This window comes from Microchirus variegatus, assembly GCF_963457635.1.
Source record: "Microchirus variegatus genome assembly, chromosome: 4".
Lineage (NCBI taxonomy): Eukaryota > Metazoa > Chordata > Actinopteri > Pleuronectiformes > Soleidae > Microchirus > Microchirus variegatus.
This window is the reverse complement of record NC_139805.1, coordinates 16,665,606-16,682,058: the sequence shown is the minus strand read 5'-3', so window position 1 is coordinate 16,682,058 and position 16,453 is coordinate 16,665,606. Positions and strand designations below refer to the sequence as shown.

Genomic DNA, 16,453 nt, shown 5'->3' with positions numbered 1-16,453 from the left:
TTAACGTTAACCGTCACTGCCAATCAAACGCTGATCCGGCGCTTTGCGCATTGCTGATTGGTTGATTTACGACGGAGGCGGGACCGTCGCCTGGTGTCCGCCAGGCAGCAGCAGTGACGAGAGTGTTTTCACTGTGTGTGAGCAGCAGCTAATGGACAGAGGAGACACTCACCTGGAGCAGGACTGTCCTCCACAGGTAGGCTGCAAGTCCCTCTTCTGTTTGTGTGTACACTCTATCAGCTGTGTAGTCCCTTTAGGAGACACGAGAGAACAGTGTTAAAGTTCAATAAATAACAGGTGACATTATATTGCCTTGATATGGTGAGGAAGGAAAGGAGACATCAAAGATGACAATCCTGGTTTTAAAGGCTGCTGTAGTGCTGATATTTAGTTATTTTTGTCAAAATATTATTCTATTTATGATATTTAATTAAATATGAATCAAAAATATACATGGAACTTGCAATTTAAATGATTCTTACACTTGTAAATACCCTCTATTCTAAAAACCAAAACATATACTGGATTGAAAATACAGTGTTTTTGAAAGGTAAACATTTTCTTTTATTAATTACAGCACTTAAAATGTAATGCCACTGTCCTGTTACCACAAACCTCTAAACATCTCAGAGACACAGCTTGTGTCAAACTTTATTGATATATATGTTGTATATTTGGAAAATTCCTTCATATATTGAGATATCATTAATAAGCCAAATTGTCCTAGCAACCATAATTAAAAGGATGTTCATGCCAGCATATTTACAAAGTGCATCCATAAGGGCATTGTTGCCAGAGTGAAGTGTCCATGTAAAGTGCAAACAGTGTGTGTGTGAGGCACAGGGGATAAACAATAATAATAATCTTATTTATTCCAGTGTATCTGCTGAGACTGAGGCTATCATGAAGAGTCTGAAGGCAAAGTTTAAAAAGAACGAGGTAAGAGACATCTGTTGAGCTGCACACTTCGGGGGATTTAAAAGCTAATACACCTGCTTTTTTTTGCGCCGTGTGCAAGTTATTTAGAGATATTTTGCCATACATGCTGTGTTTTAACCTAATTTTGAATGACTCAGGTGCTTCTTGCATAAAATAGGGTTAACGTGCACATGTTGTGGATGGAGGAAGGGACTGGTATACAGTGTCAATGAGCAGCAGGACAGCAGCTCTGTCTCCAGACTGCTGCTATGACCAGAGAGCTCAGGTAGCCTTCAATTATTCACATGTATGTGCACACACACACACATTAAATAGCCACTTTCCTGCTGTTATCGCTACTTTACCTTGAAGTGCTTTATAATGCAGGCTTGTTCTCTTATGTTGCTGCATTTTTATGATCCTACTCATCTGTCTGATGCTTTTTTTGCTGTCACTGACTGAGCTCACACACTCACAGCATGTGGGCACAACAACCAAATTAATTAGCAACTGCTGGCTCTACGATGCGGTCTGAGCATTTAAGACAGTTACCCAAAGGAGGAATTCTACCTCTCTGTCATCTTTGAGTGCACACACTTAAGTCCTCGCCACAACACAGGTCACAAAGCTGAGTGGTTTGGATGATGCTGATGAGGGATGGAGCTTGTTCCTCGTGTTAGGTTTTTATTTTATTTGAAGTTTTAATCCTATACGGCACCTTAGCACACCTTCAGCTTTGCAACCATTTATTTTTAAGGTTTTGATTTAGGGTTAGGGTTAAAACTTTGTAGTTTGAATGGAAATACTGCATTTCGGTTTTCTATGACGACATTAACACCTTGTTTATTGCAAGTCACATTGCATCACAATATTCTATATGTCTGTGGGTGTGCAGCCCTTGGATGGATGGATGGATGGATGGATGGATGGATGGATGGATGATAGATAGATAGATAGATAGATAGATAGATAGATAGATAGATAGATAGATAGATAGATAGATAGATAGATAGATAGATAGATAGATAGATAGATAGATAGATAGATAGATAGATAGAGTACAGTCAGATGCACAAATAGACTCTGTCCCATAAATGTCCATTTAAACCCAGCACAGCAGAATGCAGCTTATCCAGCTCTGCTCCCCTCATTTTGTTTTTTTGCTGAGTCGTCACATCACACAGGCCCTGCTCTGTAACTGCAGAGGAACACAGCCACAGTATGATGTTGCTGCCAGGAGGGGGGTACCGTGCAGGATGTGACACAAAACTTATGGAGAGGGAGAGAGAGAGAGAAAAGGGGGGGACTGCTGCTACAGAGAAGATGGCAGCAGCAGCAGAGGAATTATTTTAGAGTGGGGAGAACAGTGAAGAAACAAATGAGGAGGCAGAGTGTTTGTGTGTGTGTGTGTGTGTGTGTGTGTGTGTGTGTGTGTGTGTGTGTGTGTGTGTGTGTGTGTGTGTGTGAGCTGCAATGGTATAGGACTGTGTCACTGTTAGCAGCTGGAGCAGGACGAAAGGATGCTGTTTTGAATTGCGAGCAGGAAGGCTGATGCATAGGGAGACGTCACGAGGACAGAATAGCACTGTTAATGTTTGCTTATCAGAGTTAATTTGTGATGAGGTGAATCTCGTCTGCAATGCTGTCACCTCGATAGAGTATATCATAGAAACTTATGGATAACTTAGTTCTCTTGTGTTTAGTGCAATTCTGGTCTTGACTCACAGTCGTATAGCTTGGTGCACTGTAGCTGTATTTACGAGCTGCTAGCCCACATGGATCCCGAGCAGCCGGTTTTTAGCCTGATGAAGAGGTTTTGTACTTGTGTCAACCTGCTGCCGCTGCCAGTAGGTATCTTTTCTTGATATTCAATAAACCTAGAAGTAAGAGAGACAATTGATTGGCTTTTACACTCGGTCTTGTCATATTGTCTCGTAATGATCTCAGCTAGGATAGAGCATATCTCCGCAAGGGCTTCATCACTGGTTTTTGCAAAGATGTTTCAGTTTTCCTGTTCTCCTGACTTCCTGTTCTCTGGTTGGACCCCCCCCCCCTCCCAGAGTCAGGACTGGACTAAGAGTGATGAGAGACTCTTGCAGGCTGTGGAGCAGAATGAACCTGACAAAGTCTCTGCTCTCATCGTCAAAAAAGGTCTCTGTCCCACAAAGCTGGACACTGAGGGCAAGTCAGCGTGAGTTGATTTTTTTTTTACCTTTTATAGCTTCTTCTAAAATCTAAAAATGACTTTAATGACATTTGACGGCGCTATTACTCACCTCAAATCCTTTTCTCCTTTGGCAGTTTCCACCTCAGTGTATCCCGAGGCCGCCTAGAGTGTCTGGAGGCAATCATCTCTAATGGAGCAGATCTCAACATACCTGACGGTGCTGGTACGGTATTTCATGATGACTTTTTATCTCCTAAATCGGGGTTGTTGCATCGCTTGTGTCACGGTTAAATGTTTCATATTGTTGTTTATTTATGACAGGCTTCAGCGCCCTCCACCTCGCGGCCAAAAATGGTCAGTCAGAGTGTTTGAAGAGATTGCTACAGGTAAAAAACCAAGCGACAGGCTTGCACGGTTTGACGGTCAAGACTGGAAAATACATAATCTGTTGGCAAATAACGTCTGATGAATTTTAATATTGTGTTATTTTTGTTTTTCCTCACACAGGAGAGATTGGCAGTAGATTGCACCGACAGCATTGGCAGGACACCACTTCACCATGCTGGTACAGTTACTGCTTACATGACCTCAAACGTTTAGTTTGGATACGTTTCTTTGCATGTACACTGTGTTACTGGCATATGTCTCGAACCGAAGGTCCGATTGATTTCAAACTTGACAGGTGTCTTGCTACAGGCATGACCAAGTGTAGTGCCAAGTTCTGTGGATAAGTGATGCAAAATATAGCGGTAAAAGAAGCCCACACTAGCTTTCGCTGTTCTACTCCCTCTCACAGCACTGTGAGTGCGACACGGTGCCGTGAAGCTGAGGCAGATGACGAGCGCAACCGACGTTCGGGAAGTTATTCTGAGCGAACCGAGGTTCAGGAAGATAGAATTTGTTTCTGAGCCGAAGTCCTTTGAGCCGAGGTTTTCGGTTCCGGTTCAAAACAGTTACACCCCTAAACTGTACCACACATACTGTGTGAGCCTGAGCTTAATAAACAAACAAACTTTCAATAATATCAGTATCTGAGTACAGTATCATATCATATATCATATCATGTTTCTTAATGTTTCTTCTGCAGCAGTCAGTGGTTGTTTGTCCTGCACTGAGACGCTGTGGGATTTTAAAGCCAATCTGGACGTCCAAGACAGTGTAAGATGAAGATTACATCTTGTATTATCAGATTGTATAAATGTCATCAAATGTGTTGCTAGAGATGAAAAAAAGGGATTTATGTTTCATTTTCTCTCTGACAAGATGATTGTATATCGATGTGTGCTGTTGCTTCATGATGTTTTGAAAATGAAAATGTTCTCGTGTGTCTCTGTCTCTCTCAGGAAGGGTCCACCCCTCTGATCTTAGCAGCACAGATGAGCAGAGTAGAGCTTTGTGTGTTCCTGATGCAACGAGGTGCCAATGCAAACATCCAGGACAACCAGGGAAGGTAATGGACTGTGGAGAATAGATCAGCACTGGAGGTGGATTCTCCACTGATGTTGTCTGTGCAGCCTTGACAGATGTGATGACTGGAGTGTCAGATAAGCTGACAAGGAATTGATGCTGCTTCTTCAGATAAGCTGAAATCTTAAAACATCTTTGGGATTAGTTTCACAGCAGTAGGGGTTGTCTGGGTCAGGATGGAGGAGAAAGGATTCTAGTAATTTGTAGGATTTTGGAGAGATTTGGATGAATGCAGGTCAGGCCTTTGGTGGCAGTGGTCTTTTGTAAGTTTAATATATGATCTGCAGATTGATTCAGCTAAGTGTAGTGTGTGTACGTAGGCTGGTTGGATCAATACGCAATCATGAGCTAAGTTGAATTCTGCACACATCTTGGTGTCTGTCAGGCCGTCTTATCATGCCCTGTCCTTGAACATGGAATATGCAGACACTCAGAGTCTACATAACCTCACATGAGACAAAACACACATTTTCATCATTCGTTCAGCTTTACACTGTAATATAGCAGTGAGAATGGTCACTTTGACATAGATCGTCTGTTGGTGGTGATGATTAGATAATTACCCCTGATGGTTAACAGTAACAATGTTCTTTTTAGGATGTTTTAACACATTTTATGTTACTGGCTAATAATAATACTAATCAAATGATTTACTCTGTCTAAAATTGTTTGTTAAATTGAAGTTATGTTAATATTAGTAGTTTTGTGAATGATTTGTTGTCTTGAACCACAGATCTGCATTAATGCTGGCCTGTGAGAGTGACAGTGTTGAGACCGTAGCGGCTCTGCTGAGAGGCGGAGCTAACACGCAACTGGTTGACGCCCTTGGACACAAAGCCACCGACTACAGCGCAGCCATTGGCAACCAGCATGTGGTGCATATGCTGCGGGACGGAGTACCTCCAGGTACGGTATGAGGCCCTGCACGGGACCTTTTTGATTTGGAGAGATAGAATGGATTAAACGATTTGAAGTGGATGTTAAATCAAGTGGAAAACATGGCTGTGATGGCAACATCCAACAAATCACCAGCCCTAGAGTCCTGTATACAAGCTCTGGTTCACGGCTGTTATTGCTGTAATAAGACTCTAAAAAAGAGGAAGTGGATCAGGAGGACAGCTGGGTGTGATTGTAAAGTGGGGTTGGAAAAAAAAAGAAAAAGAAGGCGAAGGGCTTGTTCCACTTTTATCTCCTAACAAAGACTTCACTGTTGGATGAAAAACAGATGTGGAACTGGTTGGAAAAGGAGATTAAAGGATAATTAGGTTTATGCATATGATGTCTGACCACTTTGTTTTATTATATAATTGAAGCTTTTGTTGGCTATGCTACAAAGTCCATAAAACCATGACTATATACCGCCTTTTAAAGTCAATAGAGTGGAAGTGGTTGTGTGTGTACTCGTGTGTGTGCACATATTCACATGTTGTTTGCCAAAGCATAGTACTAGAGAGGTTAAAGTGTCTTTTCCTCTGCACACGTAGCTTCTGAGGGCTCCGGTGAGGAGGTAAGACTACACAGCTTTGTATTGTATCACTTACTTCATCAGTGAGATCATGGCCTGTTCTGGCCTATCATATTGTGCATGCTTTCCAATATGAGGTCATTGTTTTTTTTGTGTGTGCTGCCTTCCTTTTTGTTGCTGCCCATTCCTCTTTGTTGCGGACCCATGTTTTTTTTATCTTTAGTTTCATCCACTTTAAGTTAAACTTGACCTTCCGCTTGTTGATCCCCTTCCTAACCCGCACGCAGCCCCCTCACGCCCCCTCAGGCGCCTCATCAGTGCAAGGGGGGACTACCCCCCGCAAACGGAAAGCTCCTCCACCGCCCCGTTCTCCTCTACAGGTACTGAAAACCCATCCCAGTGGATGGGAAACACATTTTTAGCCACATTTAAAGGGCAGTCGTAGAGTATAGTCAGCATCTATTAGTGGGAGGAATGTTTACTACTACATAACGATGTATTCTTCTGCTTTACTTCTTGAGGTCAAATGTGTATACCTACCTTTAATGGTTAACAGAGGATAATTTTTTTCCTGTCTCAAAGATGCAGGGTTTTTCACCCTCTCCACAGCTACCGAGTCCTTCTCCCCGAGGCAAGTCCCCAGAACCTCAGCCCCAGTCTCTCTCCCCTTCTCCCCAGCCTCCAGAATCACAACTATCAGGCCAGGTTGGCAACACAAATCGTCACTACCTTACCTTTCATGTTCCTGCAAAGTTTACGAAGTCATCATATTTTTTTGTGTGCGTGGATGCCTCAGGTGGAAGACGAGGAGGTGTTTGAGGAGATCCGCCGCCTCCGTCTGGAAAGAGGCCGTCTGCTCCAGAAGATCAAAACCTTTGAGCAACAGCAGCAGAGCGCCATCTCTGCCTTGGAAGAGGTACTGCACTCCTAGAATTGCAAACTCAAGATCAGAAACATTTCATGTAAAGATCTTTGTATGACAATGTGACAACTGTTCTGTTTTATCCACATCTGTGTGTGTTTATTCTGTGCTATGCAGTTGTCCCACCTAAAGCAGCGTCTGAATGAGGCAGAGGCAGAGCGAGACAAGCTGCTGGAGGAGCTGAAGGGAGGTCACGGTTTAGGGGCCAGTGACTCTGAGGACATGGATGAAATGTTGGACTTCACTGGTATGTAACCTATGTCCTTCCCCAGCCCTGGCTAAAAAGCACGCTTTCTCCTCCCATGCATGTGCGTCTGCTACACCGCACGGACATTCCTTCATGTCTCAGTTCACAGGAAGTGCACTGACTCGTCGATGTTGTGGTCTCTCTTGAACTTTCTCACTAGAGAAGCTGCTCTCCAAGCGCTCCAGAGCCTCCCCTGGTCAGGACGAGGACACCGAGTCGGCCAGTTCCTCTCCTGCCCCTGCAAACCCAGGAACTGTCGCTGAGCTACGTAAACAAATAGAGAAACTCACCTCGCAGAACTCTGAGCTAGTACTCAAAGTGCAGGTAAAGTCAAATACACAATATATGAACATACACACACCAACAACTGATGTTCCACAATAAAAATAGTAAATTATAATCTCTCCTCACAAACACACCCCGTCTCAAGCCTCTTTAAGAGGTAGAAATGAATCAATTGTGATAGTGAAGGGATTATTAAACGGTTTCCCCACAGCAGATAAATACACATTTCACGAGTAACGTCCTGCCTGGAGCATTAGTACTGACCACTTAAACTTTATGACGCCGCACTCTGGTGCACTAATGCACTGAGGCAGTTGTGTTCATGCGAGTATAAATAGAACACATTGCTATTTTGTAGTCATCCCTCACTAACTGGGTCATGCTAGTGATGAAGTTTGTTAAAGTGTAAGGCCCAAGAAAGCAGGAAAATATTCAAAAACTCCTAATGATTCAAGCAGAATAAAGGAAGCTCCATAAAGTTTACACATAAAGGTTAGTTCATTAGTCACTGGGAGAATTATTCAGCCTGGTGGAACGGAGTCGTCTGTGGCTCTGCAGGAGTTTTGTTTTCGTGGGGTGATGTCACTAAGGATGTATAATATATAATTATGCATTTTAAATAGGAATTCTACCAACTGGGATTGTTGTGGTTTCAGAATTTTTTTGGGATTTAGCCATTTAATCAAATGTTTCATCATAGGAAATGTTTAAAGCTGTAAAACAACATAAAAACATCTACCGATTTTCTCCGTGTTGGCCACAGATGTTGGAAATGTTTGAGAAGGATGATACAGACATGCAGACCTCAAGCCCAGACTCCATCCCTTTGGTCCAGTATGAGACCCTGAGGAAGGAGTTTGAAACCCTGCAAGAGCGCTTCTCTCAGGCCAGAGCGTCAGTGGAGACTTCCAGTCTGGCAGAGAGGTAAGACTCACATTCACTTGAACTCTGCTGTGTTGAAGCATACCTTTATACTGGGATGTACTACACACCTATGCTATTTCAGCTCCAAAGCCTCAGCAGTATCTCATCACTGCCTCCGTCAGGGCCTTTTTTAAACATCCTGAGCATTTACATTTTCCTGCAGCATGCAGATTATGCAGCATACTCCAGCATTACCATTTACTCCACCATTTGTGTACTTTACTAGAGAATTATGAGGTGTTTTATGTATTAAATGACCTCAAGTTGCAGTGGTACACTGATCAATTGTTGTGTTCTATTGTGTATAATGTAAAGCTGAAATAATAGGAAATCAATTGTTAATGCATTAGCAAATAGCAAAATGCCCAGTACTTTTCTTTACCAGTGGGAACATTAGCTTATTATACTTTTTTTCCCCCATATGTAAATTCAGTATTCTAAGGGTTGGTTTTTGGCCTTTGTGGATTCTGACATTTTTCACTATGTTCCATACATAGTCAATATTACATCATGAATTGGTTATTTAAGAAATAACCTTAGTATACGATAGACATTTTACCATTATGTCAAACTACAAAGGTTTGAGAAACAGGTGAGTTGTCAAAAAAAGACACAGAATCCAAAAACTAATAGAGCAGAGGGTCAAACACAGAGTCATGCGCTATGAATTAAACATGTCAAGAGAATGTCAAGCCACTTACTGGGAACAAAGTGAAACACGGAAGAGACACAGACATCAAGGCACAGGTGAAAACAGTTAAGAACAGGTGTGTGTGATCAGGAAATACCACAGGGACAGGAAATAAAACAACTCCTCAAAGTAAAACAGGAAGTTAAGTTGATATGATACACAAGTATATATACTGCAATGAAAAACAGGAACAAGATGCACAAGGATATTTACAGAGACAAGAAATTCAAACAGAAACCATGCAAAGCACAGAGCAACTGAAAATCATACGTCCAAAGCAAAAAACTACATGCTTAGAGCACCACTGTAGACTAGTGTAGTGCTTAATATTGCATAGGATACACTGAATGTTCCTTTTAGTATGTCCATTTATGTGATTGATTTTTAAAAATACTTATTGCATAGCTTGAATGAGTGATAAACCTTGTCTGCTTTGCAGTGGTGATGACAAATCTCTGGGAGGAATCGCAAACACAGAGACTACAGACGCCTTAAAGGAGAAGCTGCGTGTGTTGCAAGAACAGTTGGCCTCCTCCCAGTCTGAGCTGGAGGAGCTGAAGGAGCATATGCGCCTCGGGGTGCTCTCCGTGGAGTGTGCTGACGGGGATACGGTCGTGGCAGGTGCTGGGTCTGGAGCTGCAGAGGAGGGTGCGAGTAAAGAGGCACAGCAGCTGAGAGCCAGGGTGACGGAGCTGGAGGAGGAGCTCGCTAAAACACAGGGCGAGGAAGGGGGTCAGAACAGCCAGGAGAGTGACACAATCAAACAGCTGACAGAAAAATTAAAGGAGCTCCAGGCTTCTCTGGCACAAAAAGAGTCTTTGAGAGAAGAGAGGGCGAAAGACGGTGAAAGAAAAGAGACAGAAATTGTGAAGTCCCTTCATTACAAAGTGGCTGAGTTGCAGGCAGCCCTGGCAGAGAGCAGGCTGTTGGGGAACGAGGGAGGAGGAGGAGGAGGAGCAGGAGATGGAGATCAGGTTCGTCGTCTTCAGGAGCGTTTGGGAGACTTGGAGGGGGAGCTGAGGAAGTGTGTGCCACGCACTGAGCTGGAGGAGGTGCAGGTGACTCTGGGCCTCCAGTGTGAGCAGCTGGCCAGGGAACGGGCAGACGTGGCGCGGAGGCTCAATGATGCTCTCCTGGAGCTGGAGAGAGTCAGGCCTCCTCCACGTGGCGATGATGATGAGGAGGAGGAAGACGAGGAGCACTCCGAGAGCTCAGAGCCCTCACTCATATCAGGTCTGTGGTGCAATTTGAAAAAATATATATAATTTAAGCAGTGATTACTGGATGATGTGAATGATGATGATGCCTCTCTCCAACTAGATCACTCGAGACGCACCTTGGCAGTGGTGAGAGAAGAACTGGAGGTGGCGCGACAGGAAGCAGCCCAGGCTCTGGATTGCCTGTGCGCAGAACGAGAGGGCAGGGCACAGGAGGCGCTGCACCTCCAAGATGCAGTGTCTCTCTCCAAACACAGGGAGGCGGTGTCTGCAGTGTCAGAACAGCTCGCCCAGACGTTACAGGAGCTCCAGGAGGAGAAAAGCGTCCGTAGAGAGGCGGAGGAGCAGGCTGCGTCACTGGAGGCCAAACTGGAGACCATACAGGATGCCATATCCAGAGAGGAGCATGAGAAAATAAAGGTCAGCAGTGAAATTAACTAATCTTATTGATAGAAACAGTTTTAATAGTCTCATCTTTTATTTAACTTCCAGTTTGTTGCTACCTTTAGTGTATTTTTTCCACCTCCTTATGTCACCTCATGAAAGCATTTGCTGAGGTCAGCATTTCCCTGGCAAACCCCTGAGACTGAGAGATGCACTAAACATTTCAATTATTTATTTCAGAAGACATAGAGCTATTTCACATGTATTTGTATTATTTATGATTTAAAATGACAGCTACTTTAATATTTTTCTCTCTGGGCTGCGTCACCAAACATGATCCGTCAGATTCTGGGATTGGAAGCAGCAGTTTATTTATTATTTGGAAATTGTTCATTTAAATAATAATAAAAATGTAAAATGGAGTAAAATGTGAATCCTAAATATAGTAATATGAAAAGGCACTGTGATCTCGTATTATATTATTTCATAAACATCAAATTTAAAGCAGTTCATTTGACCACCTTGCCTCACAGGCAGCGCTGCAGCACTCCCTGCAGGCCAGCGAGAGCAGTGCGAAAGCAATGCAGGATGCCGTGACGGAGAAAGAGATGGAGCTGAGGGAACTGAAGTCTCAGAAGGCGGCAGAACAGGGTCTGATCTCTAAGGAGGACCACGAGGCCCTGAGGCTCGCTCTGCAGGCCGAGATCAACGCCGCCGCGGCTCGTTTCAACGACCTCACTCGCAAACACGAGAAGACGTGCACTGAGGTGAAAGTGTGTGAATGTGTGTGTTATTGTTTCTGGCCTCTCCTCTGTCCTCCTTTCCTCATGATATCTAAAGCCACATTATGCTTTTACTGTGACAAAGTGAGCCATGTTCCATGAAGGCCTCTTTCCTGCTTGTACATTATTCATCAGTGTATTACTTTCTCTCTATTCAGTTCCATTATCTAATTAATTGATCTCTCTTTATATGTGCTTGTTAATGCACTGACGGTTTACTATAGGCTGATGAACCTTTCATTTCCCAGTATTCTCAATTTTCCAACTACTTTTGAAAAAAATGAGACTTATACAGAGGATCCAATAATTTTCTACCAGTTATCCTCCACATGAGGATCATAGGACAAAAGGCAGGGTACACCCTGGACTGGTCGCCAGTCCATCGCAACATACTGAGAAGAAAACCATTCATTCTCACTTTCAAACCTAACATCAGTTTAACTTCACACAGCAAAGCATTTGGTCAAACCGGGACCTGGTTACCAACAATGCTTGCTACTAAGTGTCATAACTGATTCCTTAAAATTAAATTTTCTTTGAAGAAAAACGTGGCACCCAAATATGTAATGCTTTGATCAATGGGAGAACTGTTACCAAGAGAAAATCCCCCAAGCAAAGTCTTACGATTTGGATAATACATCTTTTGTAACTCCCTTGAGGGTATATTCGATTAACCCTGACCAAAATCTGTCTGACATTGGGTGAGAGGCAGATTATCAGCCTATAATAAGACAAACAGCCATGTTGCACTCATATGTACACCTACAGATTGTAAACAGAGTCTCTATTTAACGCTACTGCAACAGTAGTCATTTGATAAAGCAAACTTTGCCAGTGGCTTCTTTAAAAGTATGTGTTGAAATTAAAAAAAGCAAATCATACTGCAAACGTTTAAGTTTTGTGTGAATTTCAAGTGTGAATGGGTAAATTTTAAAGATACAGTGTGCAAAATTTAGCAACCTTTTTAACCTTCAGTTAGTGTCAAAACTAAATTAATTTATTTAAAGTTTCTGCCAAATGAAAAACATTCACCTCCATTCTAGACGCTGGACATTTAAGAATGTCATTTTAAGTATTTGAAACTTGAAATAACCTGCATTTTTAAAGTGACAGGGTGCCAATGGTGGTTTCACGGGTCTAGGTGTTCCAGGTGCAGAGGGAGGCTCTCTTTAACAAGAGTGAGCGGCAGGTTGCAGAGACCCAACTGGCCACAGTGCAGCAGCAGCTCACTGAGCTAAAGGGACAATCCAACCACGTCCAGGACCTCCATAAGAACGTGCAGGAATCCCAGGGCTTGGTCAAGGAGAAGGACCGTAAGGTGAGAGACTACAGGGTCAGTTCAACTTACTGTTGTTAAGGCAACAATAGTACAAACTAAAATGTGTCTGTGTTTGTGCAGATAACAGAGCTGTCCAAGGAGGTGTTCCGGCTAAAGGAAGCCTTAGGAGCTCTCTCGCCTCCTCTCGGCATCACATCATCCTCCTCATCATCAGCCATTCATCCTGGCAACCCTGGGCAGCAAATGGCCCTGCAGAACAGAATCTCTATACTGAACCAGCAGCTCCAGGTGAGACGATACAAGATTATGTCATTATTTCTAAAAGGCATTTTGTCGTTATTGTATTTAAAGATATAATATGTAACGTTTCTGCCTTAGCCTTTCAATTACATCATTGGCTTTACCACCTCTGCAATAATTCACAGGAAAAATCCCCATGAAAAATCACAGTGAAGAAGAAAATATCCATTATTAATAGTCAGTGTAGTCTTTTTTTTCCCCCTGCCACTTTATCAGCCAACCGTCGACCGAAAACAAACCAGCAACAGACATCATTCACAGAAATGCTCGAGTAAAAGCCTTTACAACAAGGCAATCAGAGAAGGCAGACTTCACCCTGTTCATGCAACAAGCCTCTGAGGCCCTCTGCTGGTCATAGTGGCAAGTGCAAGTGGAAGTGTGGAAACACAAACAAACAAACAGACAGAGCCGCCAAAAACAATACTTCAAGTATCAATAGCAAACATTGAGGAAGTGCAAATACACATAATACATAGAGACAGAGCGTTTATCCCTGAACAGCAGGTCGGCATCTGTTTTGCATAATTCTGTGCTTTTTAGTTCTCACTATTTGGAAAAAGCCAGTGTGAGGTTTACATGCGAGTGACCCCTCGCTCGGTCAGAAAGTAATTTTATCTTCCTCGTTTCCTACAACAACGTTTTTTTCTGCTTGAAAGTCTAAAATTACGCTCTCGCTACCATGATCTTATACCTGGTACCTGGCTGGGAGGCACATGTTAGGGGTGGCAATCACAGTTAACCTCATCATATGAGACGATGCCTGGTCTACGGTAACCAATAATATCACAATACTAACAATTCTGTGATAATCGATATATATAAAACAATCATGTAGTGACACACCATGATACCTAACTGAACAAAACAAAACATCCGTGCAGGATTACTCTATTTATTCACAGAATTACAGAACAAAGTGCATAAAGTCTACGTGTCCCGCTGTAAACTCCCTCGTCTTGACAAAGATACATGTGTGTGTAATGATTTCTGTGTCTTCTCTGCAGGATTGGGAGAGAAAGCACAAACAGGTGGTCACTGTGTATCGTTCCCATCTACTGGCAGCTGTGCAGGTCAGTTTAATGCACGGGCTGGGCCACATGTATTAAGACCGGCTGGACAGCCACGAATAGTTGATACTGTGAATGACACTGATGACTCCGGTCCCCTTTGTGCACACAATAAAGGGAGGGCAGGCTTTAGTCCACGTCTCTGCTTACCAGACTTAGTGGATGAAATTTCAGAAGAGGTGTGGTGAAAGGGGGCTTGAGTCACTTCTATCCGTTTCATGAAGGTGAACGCATTAATTATGTCCCTTTGTGATGTTTGTTGTGATGAGGGCTCGTTCTGATTGTTAGCCTTTTCTTGCAGCGCATCTTTTTTTTGACTCTATTGTATTATTTCATAGTTGTCTGCTGTCCAACAGGGTCGAATGGATGAAGAAGTGCAGCAGCTGCTTCTCCAAATCCTGAGTATGACGCAGCAAGGACACTGAGGACCGAAGAAGCCTCTTGGATGAGAGGTGAAATGTCTTCAGCGTAACTCAAGCATGTCTAATTGCCTATATCTCTCTATGCATCCACTACATGATTCAGCAGCTGCGTCCAGAAAGCCAAATACAACTGATGTGTGATCACAGATCACAGCTGCATGCATATACAGTAACACAGTCACCTAAACAACAGAGATTTGACTGATGTGGAGTCGTTCTGCTCTATGTTCATTACATATCAGGGATTTGTGGGGAAAAAGTGAATGTGAATGTTGTTGGTGTTTTAGAAGATAGAAACAGAATGTGTGACAAGGTGATTGATTTTTATATAATATTGTTATAATAAAAAAAAAGAAAAAGAAACCGTTTTGCTTTATGATCCTGCACAATTGTTTTCTTCTACAGTGTGTCTCAGCTATTTTTGGGTGATGGAAATCTGAAGCGTGAATTAGGCTTTAGCATGTGTATTAAAGGAGTTTTACTGTGCAGCTGTTACACTAACATGCATAATGTAGTCACAAATGACAAGGCACTCGTTTGAGTTTCTTTAATCTCTAATTAAATCTTAAATTAAGTTTATTGAAATAGGCGAATAAACTTAATCAAAGCGAGAAACCAAGAAATTCCTGAGAACACAAAAGAGGACACCTGGTAAACGTACATAGATTATTTGGACATTAACAAAAACCATTGCAGCATCACCTAATCTCTGTGCATTCATGAGGCTGTAACTATGTGAGACTTAAAAGTATTACATTGGGGAATTGCTCTCAGTGTAGCCAAAGAACAGACATAAGACCAGCAAGTCACTGACATACAGGTAGGATAAGGACAATTAATAAACTGATATACTCACTTTAGTCTGACAAACAGTGAATTTAACCACAAGTCCTTTAGTCACCATCTATTGAGAGCTATCTATGGCTTGCTTCAAAGAAAAGCAAAAGATCCACCAGGTGGAACATTCTGAGGGACACATTGAAGACAACGACAATCATGAGCACATCATGGCAGTATTAAACATTATTTAACCCCCCCAAAAAACAAGAGCAGCATAGATTAATGTTCACACAAGTATAAGAGCTTAATCATCCTGAAGTTTGTTCAGTCAGTCATTCATTGGCATGGCAAGAAAACTAGTCTTTTGCATTAGTAGCACACAGTAAATGCACATTATATACACACTCTGACACAAATGCCTGTCACTGTCGTCGTTAAGGCACTAAAGTTGAGTAAGGGGGGCTGAGGAAATACAGGCATGGATATACTGAGTGGTGTCATTCCAGTCCAGGATGTAGTCTTCATCTGACCTTAAAGTACAGTCTGACCAATATTTGTCACAGGGCAACACAACACGTACAATATGTCTTTAGCAAAATATGAACAGCCCTTAAATACACAACACAAACAACTGATATTCATGGTAAATAATACGAATTATTTACCATGAATATCAGTTGTTTGTGTATTAGATATAATATGACTGCATGTTATTTTTTTGTAAATGGGATATATCGTGTAGAAACAAAGAAGACAATTCATATCCAGCAGTGAATCCTGTTGGGTGTGTTATTTCTATTGTGCCATCTCAGAGTCAGGTACTGCAGACCTGTGATCAATACAAAAAACACTCTTTACAGTCCGTGGAAACCCATGTTTCTTAAAATGTACCGCATGTTACAGTGTAACTACATTTGATTTCTTGCGTTCACAATGACATGAACTGACCTCCTTTGTTATTTTATATCGGCACCAAATATTCAGTAACAGTGTTCTTCTGGAGATTGGATCCTGATCCTGTGACAGATTTGTTGTGGGAAGACTTGGGGCCAAGCTACAGTGAACAGGAAGCACTTAACTATGACAGAACATTGCAGAACTTTTCTTCACTCTGCGTTAAATCCTTACGTGATTTT

At 42.4% G+C, this 16,453-nt stretch overlaps 1 protein-coding gene across 1 annotated transcript; it reads left to right on the top strand.

Annotated features, from left to right (window-relative positions):
• Positions 1 to 903: 903 nt before the first annotated feature.
• ankrd24 (ankyrin repeat domain 24) lies at positions 904 to 14,540 on the top strand (the record flags this gene model as incomplete). The annotated part of the gene is made up of 21 exons (XM_083888188.1): positions 904 to 939; positions 2,979 to 3,109; positions 3,220 to 3,308; positions 3,407 to 3,471; positions 3,593 to 3,650; positions 4,173 to 4,243; positions 4,429 to 4,535; positions 5,286 to 5,458; positions 6,037 to 6,059; positions 6,600 to 6,722; positions 6,814 to 6,933; positions 7,057 to 7,186; positions 7,347 to 7,510; positions 8,235 to 8,395; positions 9,526 to 10,319; positions 10,407 to 10,723; positions 11,233 to 11,454; positions 12,611 to 12,787; positions 12,869 to 13,036; positions 14,053 to 14,118; positions 14,472 to 14,540. 21 exons carry the CDS (start codon positions 904 to 906, stop codon positions 14,538 to 14,540), a joined length of 3,264 nt encoding a protein of 1,087 aa, XP_083744314.1.
• Between the last annotated feature and the right edge of the window lie 1,913 nt (positions 14,541 to 16,453).